Below are 16,159 nucleotides of genomic sequence, written 5' to 3' on the forward strand. Positions count from 1 at the left end.
AGCCACATAACACTGCCACTGGTTTCTGAATCCTGTCCTGGTGTCACCATATACATAACTCCTGGGAGAGCCTTTCGGTCGCTGTTTCCAGTGAGCCCAGAATTAGAAAAGCATGCAAGAGGTTAGCACAGTTCTTGGGACATTTCAAACTCGCCCTCTGACACAACAAAGAACGGACTGTGCCTGCTGCTTCTGTGCAGCTTGTGAAGCTGGGCAGCCTGGGGGCCAGAGGAGGGGCTGTATAATCGGTATAAAAGGTTCTCTGTGGGTATCATGATTCCTCAGCAGATCAGACTCCTCTGAGCCAAATTCAGCACGCACCCGCCCTGTTCAGGCTGCTGCCCAGTGGAGGGCAGGCTCTGAAGGCCTGGCAGTTAGAACGGACGGCACAGCATGGTGGCTTTTGCCTCTATGACCCTCAGAATCTTTATGATCAGGTTCAGAAAACTTGGGGAGTGATCTGACCATAAGTCACACTGCTTATTTTCACATTTTCCAAGGTGTTTTCACACGTTCCTCATGTGATTCTCATAGCCCTGAGGTCAGATATCACTGCCCTATTTTTAACAGACAGGAAACAAGCTCAGAGAAGTTAACCTGCCCACCCGGCTTGCTCCAGCTTATGCACAGGGTGGTAGCAGAGGCTGAAGCACCCTTCACAGGCCTGGCAGGCCTGGCCCTGCCCCTGCCCCCTTGCACCTCTGAGAGTGCCAACACCGCAAACAGCTTCGAAGAGAGCTGCCAGCGAGCACTCACAATTATGAAACAACTGCCTTGCTGTCTGGGGCCTCGGTTAAAGGTTGCCAAACTCATTTCACGGCTCTCCTACAGAAACTGGTCTGGAAGGAAGCTTGATTCATCTGATTTGATTATTTGGCTAAATAATTATCTGACAATTTGGCCAAATTTGATTATTTGGTTAAATTATAAATTTTTCAAATAACTCCCAATGTTAAACCCTTCCGGCCTTTTCTACTTAATTATCCAATAGTATCCACTCATGGCCTGCCTCTTCCTGAACCTGTGTCTCTGTCTTCCGCCCGGCTTTCCCACCAGGGAGAGAATATAATCTCCTACTTTCAAAGCATGTTCTGAAATGTCCCTTTCAAGGCGCTACTCAGAATAAACATGAACCTGGGCTTTCAGGTCCTCCCAAGACCTCTGTAAGAAAGAAATGGTTCATATATGTTCTGAGGAGTTATTTCTTAATCCATTTAAGGGCAAACACTGATCTTCATTTGGGATGAGTAAAACTTGTTTTCAGTTCTCCTAGTTCATGTGATTATCAAATATCCATTTTTTAAGGTCCGTACTTTTGTTTAAGGCGCCATGGTTATCTTTCTAAAAAAATCTTTGCAACGTTCCCTATATGACAAATACCAAGAGGTAGTAAAAGCACTTCCATCCCTCTGGCCCAGCGTTTCCCTCAGTGGCGGGGGCTGAGTGGCGGATTCACTGTGACAAGCACTCTGCCCTGTGCTCAGGAGGGTCTCGACTCCTTGGTTCCTTGCCCGGAGGTCGTTTCTACTCAAACACTTAAATACTTGAATTACTGGATACTGAAATACATGATAGGCAGAATTAAAAATTCTACAAATCGGGAATTTTCTGGCAGTCCAGTGGGTTAGGACTCAGTGCTTTCACTGCTGAGTACCTGAGTTCAATCCCTGGTCGGGGAACTAAGATCCCACAAGCTGCGTGGTGTGGCTCAAAAGAAAAAAAAAAAAAAAAATTCTACAAATCTGTTCTGATATGTGGATAAACTTTTATTTATATATAAAGGGAAAACCAATTTCACTTAAAGCTGCCTAATCCATATTTCCAATAATGAAGGTGTTTAATTTACTATCCACCTTCAAAAGCCTTCAAATAAAATATAGCTAGGAAAATACATAAAGAATTCAAATTATAAAACTCTCCAGGTAATTAAATGGTCATAATAATACCGGAACTACAGTTAAAAAAAAAAAAAAAAGAACCACAATGTTCTATGAGCCCTAACTATAGTTTACTTGGAAGTACAGATAATCAGTACTAAATTTATATATTAAGTCCTAATATTCAATTGGAAGCAAACAGTATCAAACTGTATAACTTTTAAAAATTAACCTGAAGTTGTTATGAACTGTATAAAAACTGATCTTATTCTTCCAGTTCTCCCAAAAGCTCTACAAAATCAGTGATGTACCATTCCGAGTTGTCCTTTACTTGTTGCCTGATCACATTTCCTCCAAATCCAATGAAAACATCCTAAGAAGAGAACAAAAGAGAAATAGTTTAAAAGAGAGAGACAAAGATACAGCAGCAGCCTAGGGCAGTAAGTGTTGTTTAAAAGAATAAACTCTGTGCAAAGAGAGGTGAGCCCAGCCTCACCTGGGGCACCTCCCTCCCCAGCTCCCCGGGAGCCTCCCCTCCTCCTGCCCTGAGAATGAATGAGTCTGACCACCACTGCTGCAGATGCATTCAGCTGGACATTGTGGGCTTCAGGAGAACTGAAGCCCTCTTAAAACCAAGACAATTGCTTACAAAACTAAAACCACACCAGGTGGTAAACATCTGAGTTCTAAACTAGGTGGCAATCACGTCCAGGTCAGACAATTTCAGAGAAAGAAGATCAAAGAGAAGCCTGTGGTGCCGTGGAAATGCCCGAGGCCTGGAATCAGGACCAGAGCAGGTATCTCCCGGCTGGCATCCTGGGTGAAACTGAGGGACCTCCCTCCCAGGAGGGCATGTTATTCTGGGCTGAAGGAGATGACAACCCCAGAGTGTGTTAGCAGCATTCCACTTTTCACTGGTAGAATTATTTAAAGTTACATTGTTTCATTAATTTCTGCTCAGTGATACCTTCTTTTAGTCAATGATCTTTTTAAATGGTATTTTCTCTTTTTCTGCCAGGCTACAGACACAATATACACTAATTTAGAAGTACAAAATTCTTACTTGACCTTTGTCTTCATTTTTATTTTCATACCATACAAGGGCGGGCGGGGGGGCAGGGAATAACTAGATACTTCCCTTCTAGTTAAATTTAGCCTCCTCCTAACTGAGCTCCCTGCCTCTGCTGCAGCCCTTTCTGCATGCCAGCACCAGCTCAGCTGTCCTAACACACTGACTTGTTCCTTCTCGGTCCAGAAGCCTTCCAGGGCTTCCCAGGACCCAAAGGTAACACCAGAGTGCCTGGTATGTGGGGTCTTCTTCTCTTGCTGAAGAGAAAGCTCACTTGTGCCTAGGACCATGCTAGTACATCCTTACTGTGCTCTGCTGCTTCCCCTCCCTCTAGAAATTCCACACACACACACACCCCGCCAAGTCCTGCCAGGCCTCCACATGGAGGCTGCTAACCGTCCTTTAGGGCACAGATTCCTCTGACCACCTTCCAGGGCTACACACCTGCATGCACACCACTTTCTCTTGGTTCAGTCAGGCTATATCATTTTCTGACTGGTAGGTCATCTGGAATTTGTAATTTTGCTCTTTCTGGACACCGGGATCGGGGGCCCCCTGAGAGAACCCTGCATTTTATGCCTTGCTATTCAACTAGCCCGGCGTTCACTACTTAGTCGACCCCAACATCGGCTATAAATCATCTAAGAACGTGTTATCTCGAACTGACTCAAGTAGTGTTAGAAGGATCCCAAAAGATTCTTTAACCACGAATGCTTAATCATTGACAGAGAAAGATGCTATTTTTAGATCTCAGGAAACTAGGTAGTAAAACGTTCACCACTATATTTTTGGTTCAGTTTTTCTTAAGTTAGAACAAGACAATATAGTCAAAGTCCTACATGAAAGGGACATGTGATAAATTAAGATATTGGCTTAACTTAAGATATGGGCTATATAGCATTTGTTTCCTGCTAGTCTCAGAAAACAATGTTAATTCAGAGGAATAAAATGCCTTAATATGGGTGTGGTCTCAAACCTCCCTGAGCCTCAGTTCTCTGATCAGTAAAAAGGAGAAGATAATACTCTTACCTCACAGGGCTGTTATGAGGATTAAATGAGATAACGTATGAGGAAATAGTTTATCAAATATAAAACATTACAATTTCGGTTATAGTAATAAGAGCTGCATTATTTGTGGAAATGAAGCCAAACCTTGTTGAGCACATACTCGGGCTAAGAGGTGGCAGCCATCCTGCAGGGACAGGGGTCTTTGAAAGTTTTAAAAGGTTTTTAAGTTCCTTATTTGCAACCCTCCTTGGGTTTGCAAAAAGTCAATTAATATATTGAGATTGAATTTGTTTTATTTATCTTGGTTTTTTATTTCAGGCTGATACAGGTTTTTGTTTAACTCTCACAAATTGTACTGAGTTCTAAGTCAGCTGTCAACAGTAAAAATACAAACGCAAAACAATTAGTACACTTAATACATACAGCAGGAGGACAGGCTTCCATGTCTGTGGCTCCATCTCCAATCATGACTACTTTCTTAAAATGAAATTTTTCCTTTAAAAGTTTAATAACTTTTCCTTTCCCACCAGATTCGGCTGTTGGCTGCATCTCATCAAAACCTGCATATTCACCTTAAAAGAGCCATTAAAACAGTGTTAAAGATCCACAGGATTGTATCAGTAGGGCCAGCCTTTTGCACAGATGATAGCCTCACCTTCCTATCACTCACAAAGCTAAAAACAGCCTTCAGTAAAGTGACACAGCCTGGACTTTCACACTTATTCCTCAGAATGAACAAGTTTTGCTTTTAAATTACAAACACCTCTTGTCAAGGTTACTCCTTTAGATGATAAACATCTTGGGGTAAATTAACTTTATCCTCTAAGCTTCCAGTGTCATAATTGTCAAAACTTGTTGAGGTGGCAGAACACCATGAAATAGTAATATATTAATTTAAAACATGTTGATATACAATTTCATCTAAGAGGAGATTCCTATTTATATTTGATGGATTATTTCTATTCTTACAGTAATTACCACACTTATTCTCTACTTCTTTTTTTTAATGATTTCTATCTATAGACCCTTAAAAAGTGTTCTATTAACACATGTAATTTATTTTTAATTAATATTATTTGGTGTTAAGAATGTCAGCCACCCCTTGACATAACTGGAGACATCTTGAGATGACAGAAAACTACAGCTGTGGTTCTGTGATGGTCCAGAGAGGGGCCAGGAGGTGCCTCCAAAGGCAGCTAAAGTGCAGCGACTTGCTCACAAATTAACTCTCCTTCCTGAGTCTAAATTGATTCAGATACATGAGAGCTTTCATAGAACTGAAATATGATGCATAACAAAATAAGTCACGAGGGTTACATAAGAACTAACATTTTACTCAGTACAGACATTTATATACAGATAGATGATTATATCGATACTGAAGGTAGGAGAGATGATGACCTAAGTCTATTTTGCAGGGCAAACGATACCAAGGTGCAAAAGACATCAGTAAAGAGAATCCTTTACCTCAACATTTAACTCTGATTCCACCTTGCTTGAGTTGCATTCCAACAGACATTACCTAGGATGTTGAATACTAAAACTGATAAGAAGGAGAAAATGTTACTATTAAAGACTTACCATTAAAGTAGAATTTCAGCCTGTTGGCAAATACATTGGTTGATGGGATGTTGAGCTTTGAAGCAACATGCTCCACAATGCTCCTAAAGCCTCCAGATATTAGAAAAACCTGAACATTTCGCTCTTGTAGGCGACTTACTAGCTCCCTGAAAGAATAAAAACAAAAAACATATAAAATACCAAATGCTGATGAATATAAAAGAGAAAACATGAAAAGGAAACTCAAATATATTTTTTCTCCAAATGCATTTGCCCAAGGTACATCAGACAAGGTATACCGCCTAATGAATTAATGTTTTATATATGTTTTTCTAAAAGCACTTAGAAATTAGTGGGTGGGGCTTAACTGCTTTAGGAAACCATTCCGCAACTCTATTCTGCCCATGGACCCAGAAACACAAGAAGAAGAGGAGGCTTAGGCTCTCCGTGGGGAGAGAGGGAGGGCAGACGTGGCAGGAACAACTAGCAGACAAGACCATATACAAGTACCGAAGGAACCACAAAGAAGGGAGCTCTAAAGTAATGGTGAGATACCCTCAGGAGGACATGCCCCCAAATGCAGGTGCTGATAGGGAGACAGTGTACCCAGACTGGGGAGCCCCTTACCTTATGCCGGGGGTCAGGTGTGGTGGGTGCTCTGCTATAAGCCTTTGCACCTGTTCCCTAGAGGGCTGGATCAGAGCTAAGCGCTCTGTGAGGGCAGCCTTGAAAGGCACTGCCCCGCCCATGGCTCGCCGTGTCCTAGGAGGAAGACCCAAAAATCAGGCCAGCTAAGTGCTGTCTTCGAAGTTTACACGCCTACCCTCCCCCACTCCTCACAAGGTCCACGCATGAGGAAGGTGCCCCACCATACAACAGACGTGGTGCATGGCCATGGGAGTGAGTGAGGCCTGGGATAAACCACTGAAGGTTTGCTTGAGAATCACATTAATATTTTGAAGCCAAAATAGCCTAAGTCTATTTTGCAGAGCAAATTAGACCAAGGCACAAAAGACATCAGTAAAGAGAATCCTTTATCCTTTGGATCCACAAATACACCATCCAGTGAGCTAAGAAAACCACATATACTATCCACAGGTACCTGCCTTGGAAGCTGTGAGTGTTTGTAAACCAAGAAAGAAACCAAAGGCCCTGTACTCTTGCATCAAAGGAAGCTGAATGTGAAATGGTCCATGAGCTAGTGACTGCAGGTGACACAGGGAGGGCAGGAGGGAGGGAGGGACTCTCACCCAGGCATCCATGGAGAAACTCTGAACTGTAACTAGCTTTCTAACAAACCACTAAGGCCACACAGCACTGGACCCCTGGAGACCCCCCAGGTCATCTTCTTTGGTTACTTATCGTCATCAGTCCCCTGACCAAGCTAAGAGTATGTCATCCATATTTGTTTGTCAGAGGCAACCATATATTTTTTTGCCATAAATATTTGTATAAAGGGATGGTTGGATGATGTACACTACCAAATTCAGCTCTCAGTGATGGAGCAAAAAGCCTAGTGCCCATGTTTCATAGGCAGGAACTAAGATCAGGCTCTGGGCTCTGGTCCTGCATGTCATCCAAAAGTCACTCTTCCTTTGCAATTCTTTATCATTTCGTAAGGTGAATAAATACTGTTCCTACATTTCTGACACAGCATCCTCAACTCCACAGAATTTGGCCAGCTCATCAATTCCTTCTTCTCTGATGACTGTGCTGTCAACATCAAAGCACACTGCATCAGCTGAACAGAAAAGTTTCCTCAACTCTGAATGGGAGACCATCCTGGGAAGAATTTTCCTTCTACAACAGAAAAAGATAAATATAGTTAAAGACATAAAATATAGTCATAAAAAGGTCTAATTTTGCCTACGACTGTCAATATATTTTAATTTGTATCAAAGTCAGTGTAGCCCATATAAGCATGTCCTCATGGAATCATTCTTTTTTTTTTTTTTTTAAACACAAATTAAGTATCTTCTAAATGTCAGGCTCTGGGGTTACAAAGATTAGCGGGACCCAAACTCTGCTCCCAAGCATTGTCTAGTGAATGTACCAACTTATAAATATATTTGATGTTCAACCAATATTCAAGGACTTTTGACCTAACAGAGCAATAAAGGCAAGGGCTACAATGGAAATGTGCTTAAGATACCGTGAGCACACAGAGGAAACGTTGAACCTTGTCTATGAAACAGGGCTTCCAAGAAGTACAGGCATTAAGCTGAATCTTGCAGAGTAAGTGGCCCTCTGAGTGGGTTCTCAAAGGGCAGGGTATCAATTTGGGGTGTGCTGGGAATTAGCAGGGAGGGAGACGGCAGCAAGGAGAGAGGGTAATGTTGGCAGAGGGAAGAGCAAGGGCAAAGACGATGCAGCAGAAGGATGGATGACGTGCTGGAAGCTGCCCAACAGCCCAGTCCAGTTGCCAGGCAGTGCACGGAGAGTTAGTGTGGGCTGGGCTCAGGAGTTTGGATTTTAACTTCTAGCTAATGGGAAACCTTGCTTTCTACCTCAGAAGTCAGAGCTACATACACACGTGTTAGTCTCTGGTGCAGAGGTGGTAACTGAAGTCACAGCCTGATGGAAGTCACCACGGAGAGTGGAAAAAGGGAGAAAGAAGAGGCCTGAGGACAGAGCGCAGGAACGGGACATTCAAGTCAGGAGCCTGAGAAGGAAAATGAGAGGGAAAGGTCAAGGGAAGAAACTCTGGGAGACCACAGTGCTGCAGAAGCTATGGAGGATAGTTTCAAAAGAATTTTGAGTATTTCTTTCTTTCTCTTTTTTTTTTTTTAAGAAAATCACTGGACTAGAATCATGGACGTGAACTAGATCCTAGAGGTCACCCAGACCACTCACCCATCAAAGAGACTAATATGTCATGTACAACGCCACACGGACAATGCAAATCAGCATAAACAGTGGCTGAAAATAGACTCAAAAGAGTCTGGCTAACCCACTTTGTAACTGATTTCAAACCAGTGCATTTGGGGCTTCCCTGGTGGCGCAGTGGTTAAGAATCTGCCTGTCAATGCAAGGGACATGGGTTCGAGCCCTGGCCTGGGAAGATCCCACATGCCGCAGAGCAACTAAGCCCATGTGCCACAACTACTGAGCCTGAGCTCTAGAGCCCGCAAGCCACAACTACTGAGCCCATGTGCCACAACTACTGAAGCCTGCACTCCTAGAGCCCATGCTCTGCAACAAGAGAAGCCACGACAATGAGAAGCCCACGCACTGCAACAAAGAGTAGCCCCTGCTCACCACAACTAGAGAAAGCCCACGCACAGCAACGAAGACCCAACACAGCCACAAATAAATAAATAAATCCAAAAAAAAAAAAATGCATTTGGCAGAATGATCTGGTTCAAAGTGGACCTGGAAAAAAAAAAATCTTTTAAGCCAGAGGTCAGCAAACTACAGCCAGTAGGCCAAATCCAGCCTGCCACTTATCTTTGTACAGCCTACAAAGAATGATTTTTTTACCTTTTAAGTAGCGGGAAAAAATAGAAGAATAATATTTTGTGAAACATGAAAATTACATAAAATTCAAAATTCAGTGTCCGAAATCAAGCGTTATTGGAACACAGCCATGTTCATCGTTTATGTGCCTGTAGCAGCTTCCCCACTACAACAGACAAGTTGAGTAGCTGCATCAGAGACTGTACAGCCTGCAAAGCCTGAGATATTTACTATCTGGCCCTTTACCAAAAAAAATTGTTGATCCTTGTTTGACCCCTTACAAGAGAGTACTCCAAACAGGAAATGTGAGTTTCATTAGAGACCCAATAAAAATAGGCAAGGGAGGGTAAATTAATGAATCCAGTTAGATAATGGAATCTTAAACTCTGCACTAACATTATCAACCTAAATGTGAATAAGCCTCCATTCAACAGAAAACTATTCTTAAAAAACATGAATACTAAACACATCTGCTCCTGGTTATCAACAATCTGTTTTTCCCCCAGCATCACGCTCTTGTTCAAGCTCACCCCTCAACTTAGAGGACTGACTTCCCAGGTTCACAGATCATCGGCTCTTTGAGGCTAAAAGCTCCTTTGCTGGTTGGTTCTCTTCCGTTCTCTTAATGTTGAAATGGCCCATGGTCCGTCCCTGGTCTTCTCTACCTATACTCACTCCCTAGATGAATTAATTCATCCAGGCTCATGGCTTTAAATGCTGTCTCTATGACAGTAACTCCCAAATGTACACCTGCAGCTCAGTTTTCTCTCCCAAACTCTAAACTCCAACTACCTACCTGACTTCCACTCAGATGTTTGGTAAACATCCCAAACTTAACATGTCCAAAACTGAACTGCCGCTCTTCCCTCCCCCCAGAAAACTGTCATTCTTGCAGCCTTCCTTCTCTCCCTTGAGGGCAACTCCATTCTTTAGTCACCCTTGACATTTCTCTTTCTCTCAAATCCCACATCCAATCTTTCAGGTAATGCTGTTGGTTCTGCCTTTAAGCTCTAACTAAAATATGACCACTTCTCATCACATCCACTGCTATCGTTCTAGCTTGAGTCACCAATGTTTCTTGGCAAGATTATACCAAAAGCCTCCTAAAAGGTCCCCACCCCAGTATTTGCTCTCGACATAACAGCCAGAGAATCACTGTAAGCTATAAGCAAATCATGCTACACTTCTGGCTCAAAATCCTTCACTGGCTCCTCATTTTACTAAAAGTAAAAACCAAAGTTCTTATGATTACCTAGAAGGTCTGCCCCCCAACTCTGGTACCACCACCACCATGCCCTCCCCGTTACTTCTCTGACCTCATTTTCAACTCGTCTCCCCCTCCTTCACTCTGCTCCAGCCTCGCTGGTCCTCTTGCTGCTCTGCAAATACACCAGGCAGACTCCCCACTTAGGGCCTTTGCTCCAGCTGTGCCCTCGGAGGGAAGGCTCTTCACGCGAATATCCACTTGGCCAATTCCCTTGGCAAGAGTTTGCCCAAATGTCAACCTGACCACACTGTTTACCATTGTAACCCCCCCCCCAACCTTACCCCCAACATTACTAACCTCCCTCACGATGCCCTACTTCTTTTTTCTGTAACATCTCTCATCTTCTAACACACGATAAAACTTATGTTTGTTACATGTTGTCTATCTGTTCCCATTAGGATGTAAATTTCACAAGAGTAGGATCTTTGTCAGCTTTGTTCACTGCTGGATCCTTAAGACTGAGAACAGTATTCGGCATACAGTAGGACTCAATAATATCTGTTGAATTAAGTGGATGAATAAAGCTCAAATGCCATCTTCAGTATCAAGTCTTCCCTGATTCCCCTGAGCTGCAAAAAAATCTCTCCCCAGAACTTCCACAGTACTTCATGTAGATCTGTTTTTTTAAGATATGGAATTCATAATATTCCAACTTACCTTAAATTGAGTTATGTGCATAACACCTCCACTCTTGGATTGCAAGCTCTTTATACTAAGATCCAAAATTTTCCAAAACACCTATTGTTTTGAACCTCTTTTGAGTAGATGCTCAATTAATTCTGAAGGTTGAATGAATGAATAAATGATAACATTTTGAATTACATACCCACAACTAACCATTTTTTTAACTTTTTATTGTGGCAAATTTCAAATGCATACAAAAATAGAAAGTACAAATACATGAACTCCATGTATTTATCATCCTGCTTCAACAATCATAGCAAATCTTGCTTCATCCACCCCACTATAAAAGGTTCTGCACCCCAATTCCAACATTGAGGGGATAGGGCTCCCACACTACCAAGCAATTCTCAGACACCAGCAGGGTATCCTACATTTCAACTCAATTCCGACACTATCTACCCATAGGAAAAGCATCAGATTCCACAGGTTAAGGGTTCAGTCCCACAAGACTGACCCCACTCCACCCCCAACACACACACACACGCGCGCACACACACACACACACACACACACAATTTCAGATGTCAGTCACAAGTCCAGATTATCACCTGTGCTTCTGACTGACCGGCTATAGACTGGAGGTTCCAACAACCCCCTCCTTGGGTTTGATTAATTTGTTAGAGTGACTCACAGAACTTTACTAGATTTATTCTAAAAGGATATAACTCAGGAACAGCAGATGAAAGAAATGTACAGGGCAAGGTATGTGGAAAGGGGCATGGAGCTTCCACGCCCTCTCCAGGCATGCTGTTCTCCCCAAAGTTCCATGTGTTCACCAACCTAGAAGTTCTTCGAACCCCGTCCTTTTTGGTTTTTATGGAGGACTCATTACAAGGGCATAATTGATTAAATCATTGGTCATTGGTGACTAAGCTCAGCCTCCAGCCTCTCTTCCCTCCCTAGAGGTCAGGGCAGTGGGACCAAAAGTTCCAAACCTCTAATCACATGGTTGGCTCTCATGGCAAACAGCCCCCATCCTTAGGTGGGTCCAAAAGTCACCTCATTAACATAAGAGACATCTTTATCCCTCTCATCACAGGAAATTCCAAGGGTTTTAGGAGCTCTGTGCCAGAAATGGGACAGGACCAAATATATGTTTATTACAAATCGCAATCTCATACCCACACACTTCCACTTCTGAGATAAATCTGATTTATCTCAAAGCAAATCACATCATTTCATACAAAAATATTTCAGTATGTATTTTTTAAAGGTAAAGACTTCTTTTTTAACATAGTCATTTGCACTTAAATTTTAACTATACTGCTATGCCTGCCTGTGTTCAGGTTTGGCTGCTGAGGACTGAAGAATCAAATCAGGTTAATCACATCAGACCTCCTGATGCCCTTGCTCATCCATTCTTCATCATTAGCATATAAATTAACAAAATGTCTCTGTTATTCATTTATGTCCTTCATGATTTGAATCCTATTTCACCAATCTATTCCCCATTGCTCTTCTCCCCCCACATACACTCACATACACACACCCACACCTTATGCTCAAGGAATACAGAGGACTTCTTGTTCCTTAAACATGTCATGATTTTTTAGTTCTCTGTACCTTTGCAGATGCTGTTCCCTCCGCCTGAAATCACCTAATTACTCATGTCTAATGGGAAAATCCCTATTTATTCTTTAAGGTTCAGATTAAATTATTTTCCCTGTACTAGCTCCTTCATAACCCCCTCAGAGAATTAATTAATCACTCCCATTCCCTTCCTAGAATGTGAGTTCCTTCAGGGTACGGACCTTGACTGAATTATTTTTCTGTTTCCAGCACAGTGGGTGCTAAAATTAAATGTTTCATGAATTAGAGTTGAATCTAAGCAGTTCCTGAGAACAGAGAATCGAGTAGATTACTATTCTCAATAAAACAATTCCAATTTAGTGTGCTATTACCCTAAAATTAAAATCGTTAACAAGCAATGATGACTATAACAGAGAAACAGAATCAATATCATATATTCTGAAGTTGGAAGGAAACTCAAAGCCATTATCTGGGGCTAGTCCCATGCCTTTCTGCAGGAACAATATTAATACATCCATTTCACAGATTAACTAATACAGGTATAAGGAAGTTAAATGCTTTACCCAAGGTCATACAGCTCCTAAATGATGGCCAAAGAACTGAAACTTGGGTCTCAAATGCACAGAGACAATATAAAAGAGGTGGATAAATTAAGCAGAATTAAATAAGGTTAGACATTGTTAAGAACATAACGTGGGGACTCCCCTGGTGGCGCAGTGGTCAAGAATCTGGCTGCCAATGCAGGGGACACGGGTTTGACCCCCGGTCCGGGAAGATGCCACATGCCACGGAAGCAACTAAGCCTGTGTGCCACAACTACTGAGCCCACGTGCCTAGAACCCATGCTCCACAACAAGAGAAGCCACCACAATGAGAAGCCCACACACTGCAATTATGCAACTAGAGAAACCCCGTGCGCATCAATGAAAACCCAACACAGTGAAAGAAAGAAAGAAAGGGAGGGAGGGAGGGAGGGAGGGAGGAAGGAAGGAAGGAAGGAAGGAAGGAAGGAAGGAAGGAAGAAAGTAAGTAACATGGACCCAGGAAATGTCAAAGACTTTCAGCAAGAATTCAGACTGTCCCCTAAGAAGACATACATATGGCCAACAGGCACGTGAAAAGATTCTCAACATCACTAATTATTAGAGAAATAGTGAAAGAAGAAAGTCTGCCCATTCTTTGGAAGACCAGCAGATAGAAACAGGTTTCATAAATTGTCAAATTCCCACCAAGCCAGTGAACCCCAAGGAGCTCCATATCCCACTCTCTGTGCCTCAGAAACACCCATCTGGCTCTGGTCCAGAGGGAATTAACCTAATATTACATGGCTAAGCAGGCTCACTATAAAAGCCTAGAAGACAGAAGTCTATCAGCAGAGAAGCAGTGCTTAATGCAGCACAGTTCCACTGAGCATGCAGAATGAGCCATTTGTAAACGGAGAGAAAGCCAGCAACAGACAAACAAATGATGTTAGAGGACCTAAAATGAGACAAATGGAATAGGCTAAAGAACCTTATAAGAATGTACAGGAGGCGACATTCACAGAGAGACAAGATGAAAAGGCAGAGGGCTATGTACCAGATGAAGGATCAAGATAAAACCCCAGAAAAACAACTAAATGAAGTGGAGATAGAAAACCTTCCAGAAAAAGAATTCAGAATAATGATAGTGAAGATGATCCAGGACCTTGGAAAAAGAATGGAGGCAAAGATCGAGAAGATGCAAGAAATGTTTAACAAAGACCTAGAAGAATTAAAGAACAGACAAACAGAGATGAACAATAAGTAAAATGAAAACTACACTAGAAGGAATCAATAGCAGAATAACTGAGGTAGAAGAACGGATAAGTGACCTGGAAGACAGAATGGTGGAATTCACTGCTGTGGAACAGAATAAAGAAAAAAGAATGAAAAGAAAGGAAGACAGCCTAAGAGACCTCTGGGACAACATTAAACACAACAACATTCACATTATAGGGGTCCCAGAAGGAGAAGAGAAAGGACCCAAGAAAATACTTGAAGAGATTATAGTCAAAAACTTCCCTAACATGGGAAAGGAAATAGCCACCCAAGTCCAGGAAGTGCAGCAAGTTCCATACAGTATAAACTGAAGGAGAAACACGCCAAGACACATAGTAATCAAATTGGCAAAAATTAAAGACAAAGGAAAATTATTGAAAGCAGCAAGGGAAAAACAACAAATAACATACAAGGGAACTCCCATAAGGTTAACAGCTGATTTCTCCCCAGAAACTCTACAAGCCAGAAGGGAGTGGCATGATACACTTAAAGTGATGAAAGGGAAGAAACTACAACCAAGATCACTCTACCCGGCAAGGATCTCATTCAGATTCGATGGAGAAATCAAAAGCTTTACAGACAAGCAAAAGCTAAGAGAATTCAGCACCACCAAAACAGCTCTACAACAAATGCTAAAGGAACTTCTCTAAGTGGGAAACACAAAAGAAGAAAAGGACCTACAAAAACAAAACAATTAAGAAAATGGTCATAGGAACATACATATCAATAATTACCTTAGACGTGAATGGATTAAATGCTCCAACCAAAAGACACAGGCTTGCTGAATGGATACAAAAACAAGACCCATATATATGCGGTATACAAGAGACCCACTTCAGACCTAGGGACACATACAGACTGAAACTGAGGAGATGGAAAAAGATATTCCATGCAAATGGAAATCAAAAGAAACCTGGAGTAGCAATACTCATATCAGATAAAACAGACTTTAAAATAAAGAATGTTACAAGAGACAACGAAGGACACTACATAATGATCAAGGGATCAATCCAAGAAGAAGATATAACAATTATAAATACATATGCACCCAACATAGGAGCACCTCAATCCATAAGGCAACTGCTAACAGCTATAAAAGAGGAAATCAACAGTAACACAAAAATAGTGGGGGAATTTAACACCTCACTTACACCAATGGACAGATCATCCAAAATGAAAATAAATAAGGAAACAGAAGCTTTAAATGACACAATAGACCAGATAGATTTCATTGATATTTATAGGACACTCCATCCAAAAACAGCAGATTACACTTTCTTCTCAAGTGTACATGGAACATTCTCCAGGATAGATCACATCTTGGGTCACAAATTAAGCCTCAGAAAATTTAAGAAAATTGAAATCATATCAAGCATCTTTTCTGACCACAACACTATGAGATTAGAAATGAATTACAGGGAAAAAAACGTAAAAAACACAAACACATGGAGGCTAAACAATACGTTACTAAATAACCAAGAGATCACTGAAGAAATCAAAGAGGAAATCAAAAAATACCTAGAGACAAATGACAATGAAAAAACGATGATCCAAAACATATGGGATGTGGCAAAAGCAGTTCTAAGAGGGAAGTTTATAGCTATACAAGCCTACCTCAAGAAACAAGAAAAATCTCAAATAAACAATCTAACCTTACACCTAAAGGAACTAGAGAAAGAAGAACAAACAAAATGCAAAGTGAGCAGAAGGAAAGAAATCATAAAGATCAGAGCAGAAATAAATGAAATAGAAACAAAGAAAACAATAGCAAAGATCAATAAAACTAAAAGCTGGTTCTTTGAGAAGATAAACAAGATTGATAAATCATTAGCCAGACTCATCAAGAAAAATAGGGAGAGGACTCAAATCAATAAAATTACAAATGAAAAAGGAGAAGTTACAACAGACA

General features: G+C 41.5%; 1 protein-coding gene across 3 annotated transcripts in view; it reads right to left on the bottom strand.

The window, feature by feature from the left end:
- Positions 1-1,728: 1,728 nt before the first annotated feature.
- The window catches only part of PSPH (phosphoserine phosphatase), a 49,053-nt gene continuing 34,622 nt past the window's right edge, over positions 1,729-16,159 (bottom strand). For all 3 annotated transcript variants that reach the window (XM_060033125.1, XM_060033123.1, XM_060033124.1), the window contains 5 exons: positions 7,156-7,314; positions 6,142-6,276; positions 5,536-5,681; positions 4,378-4,526; positions 1,729-2,250 (listed from right to left, as the gene is read on the bottom strand). In XM_060033125.1, the coding sequence (XP_059889108.1) occupies positions 2,143-2,250; positions 4,378-4,526; positions 5,536-5,681; positions 6,142-6,276; positions 7,156-7,295 (678 nt within the window). In that variant the 5' untranslated portion in view covers positions 7,296-7,314 and the 3' untranslated portion in view covers positions 1,729-2,142. The remainder of the gene's footprint in view (positions 2,251-4,377; positions 4,527-5,535; positions 5,682-6,141; positions 6,277-7,155; positions 7,315-16,159) is intronic.

This window comes from Delphinus delphis, chromosome 15 (genome assembly GCF_949987515.2).
Source record: "Delphinus delphis chromosome 15, mDelDel1.2, whole genome shotgun sequence".
In the NCBI taxonomy this organism is placed as follows: domain Eukaryota; kingdom Metazoa; phylum Chordata; class Mammalia; order Artiodactyla; family Delphinidae; genus Delphinus; species Delphinus delphis.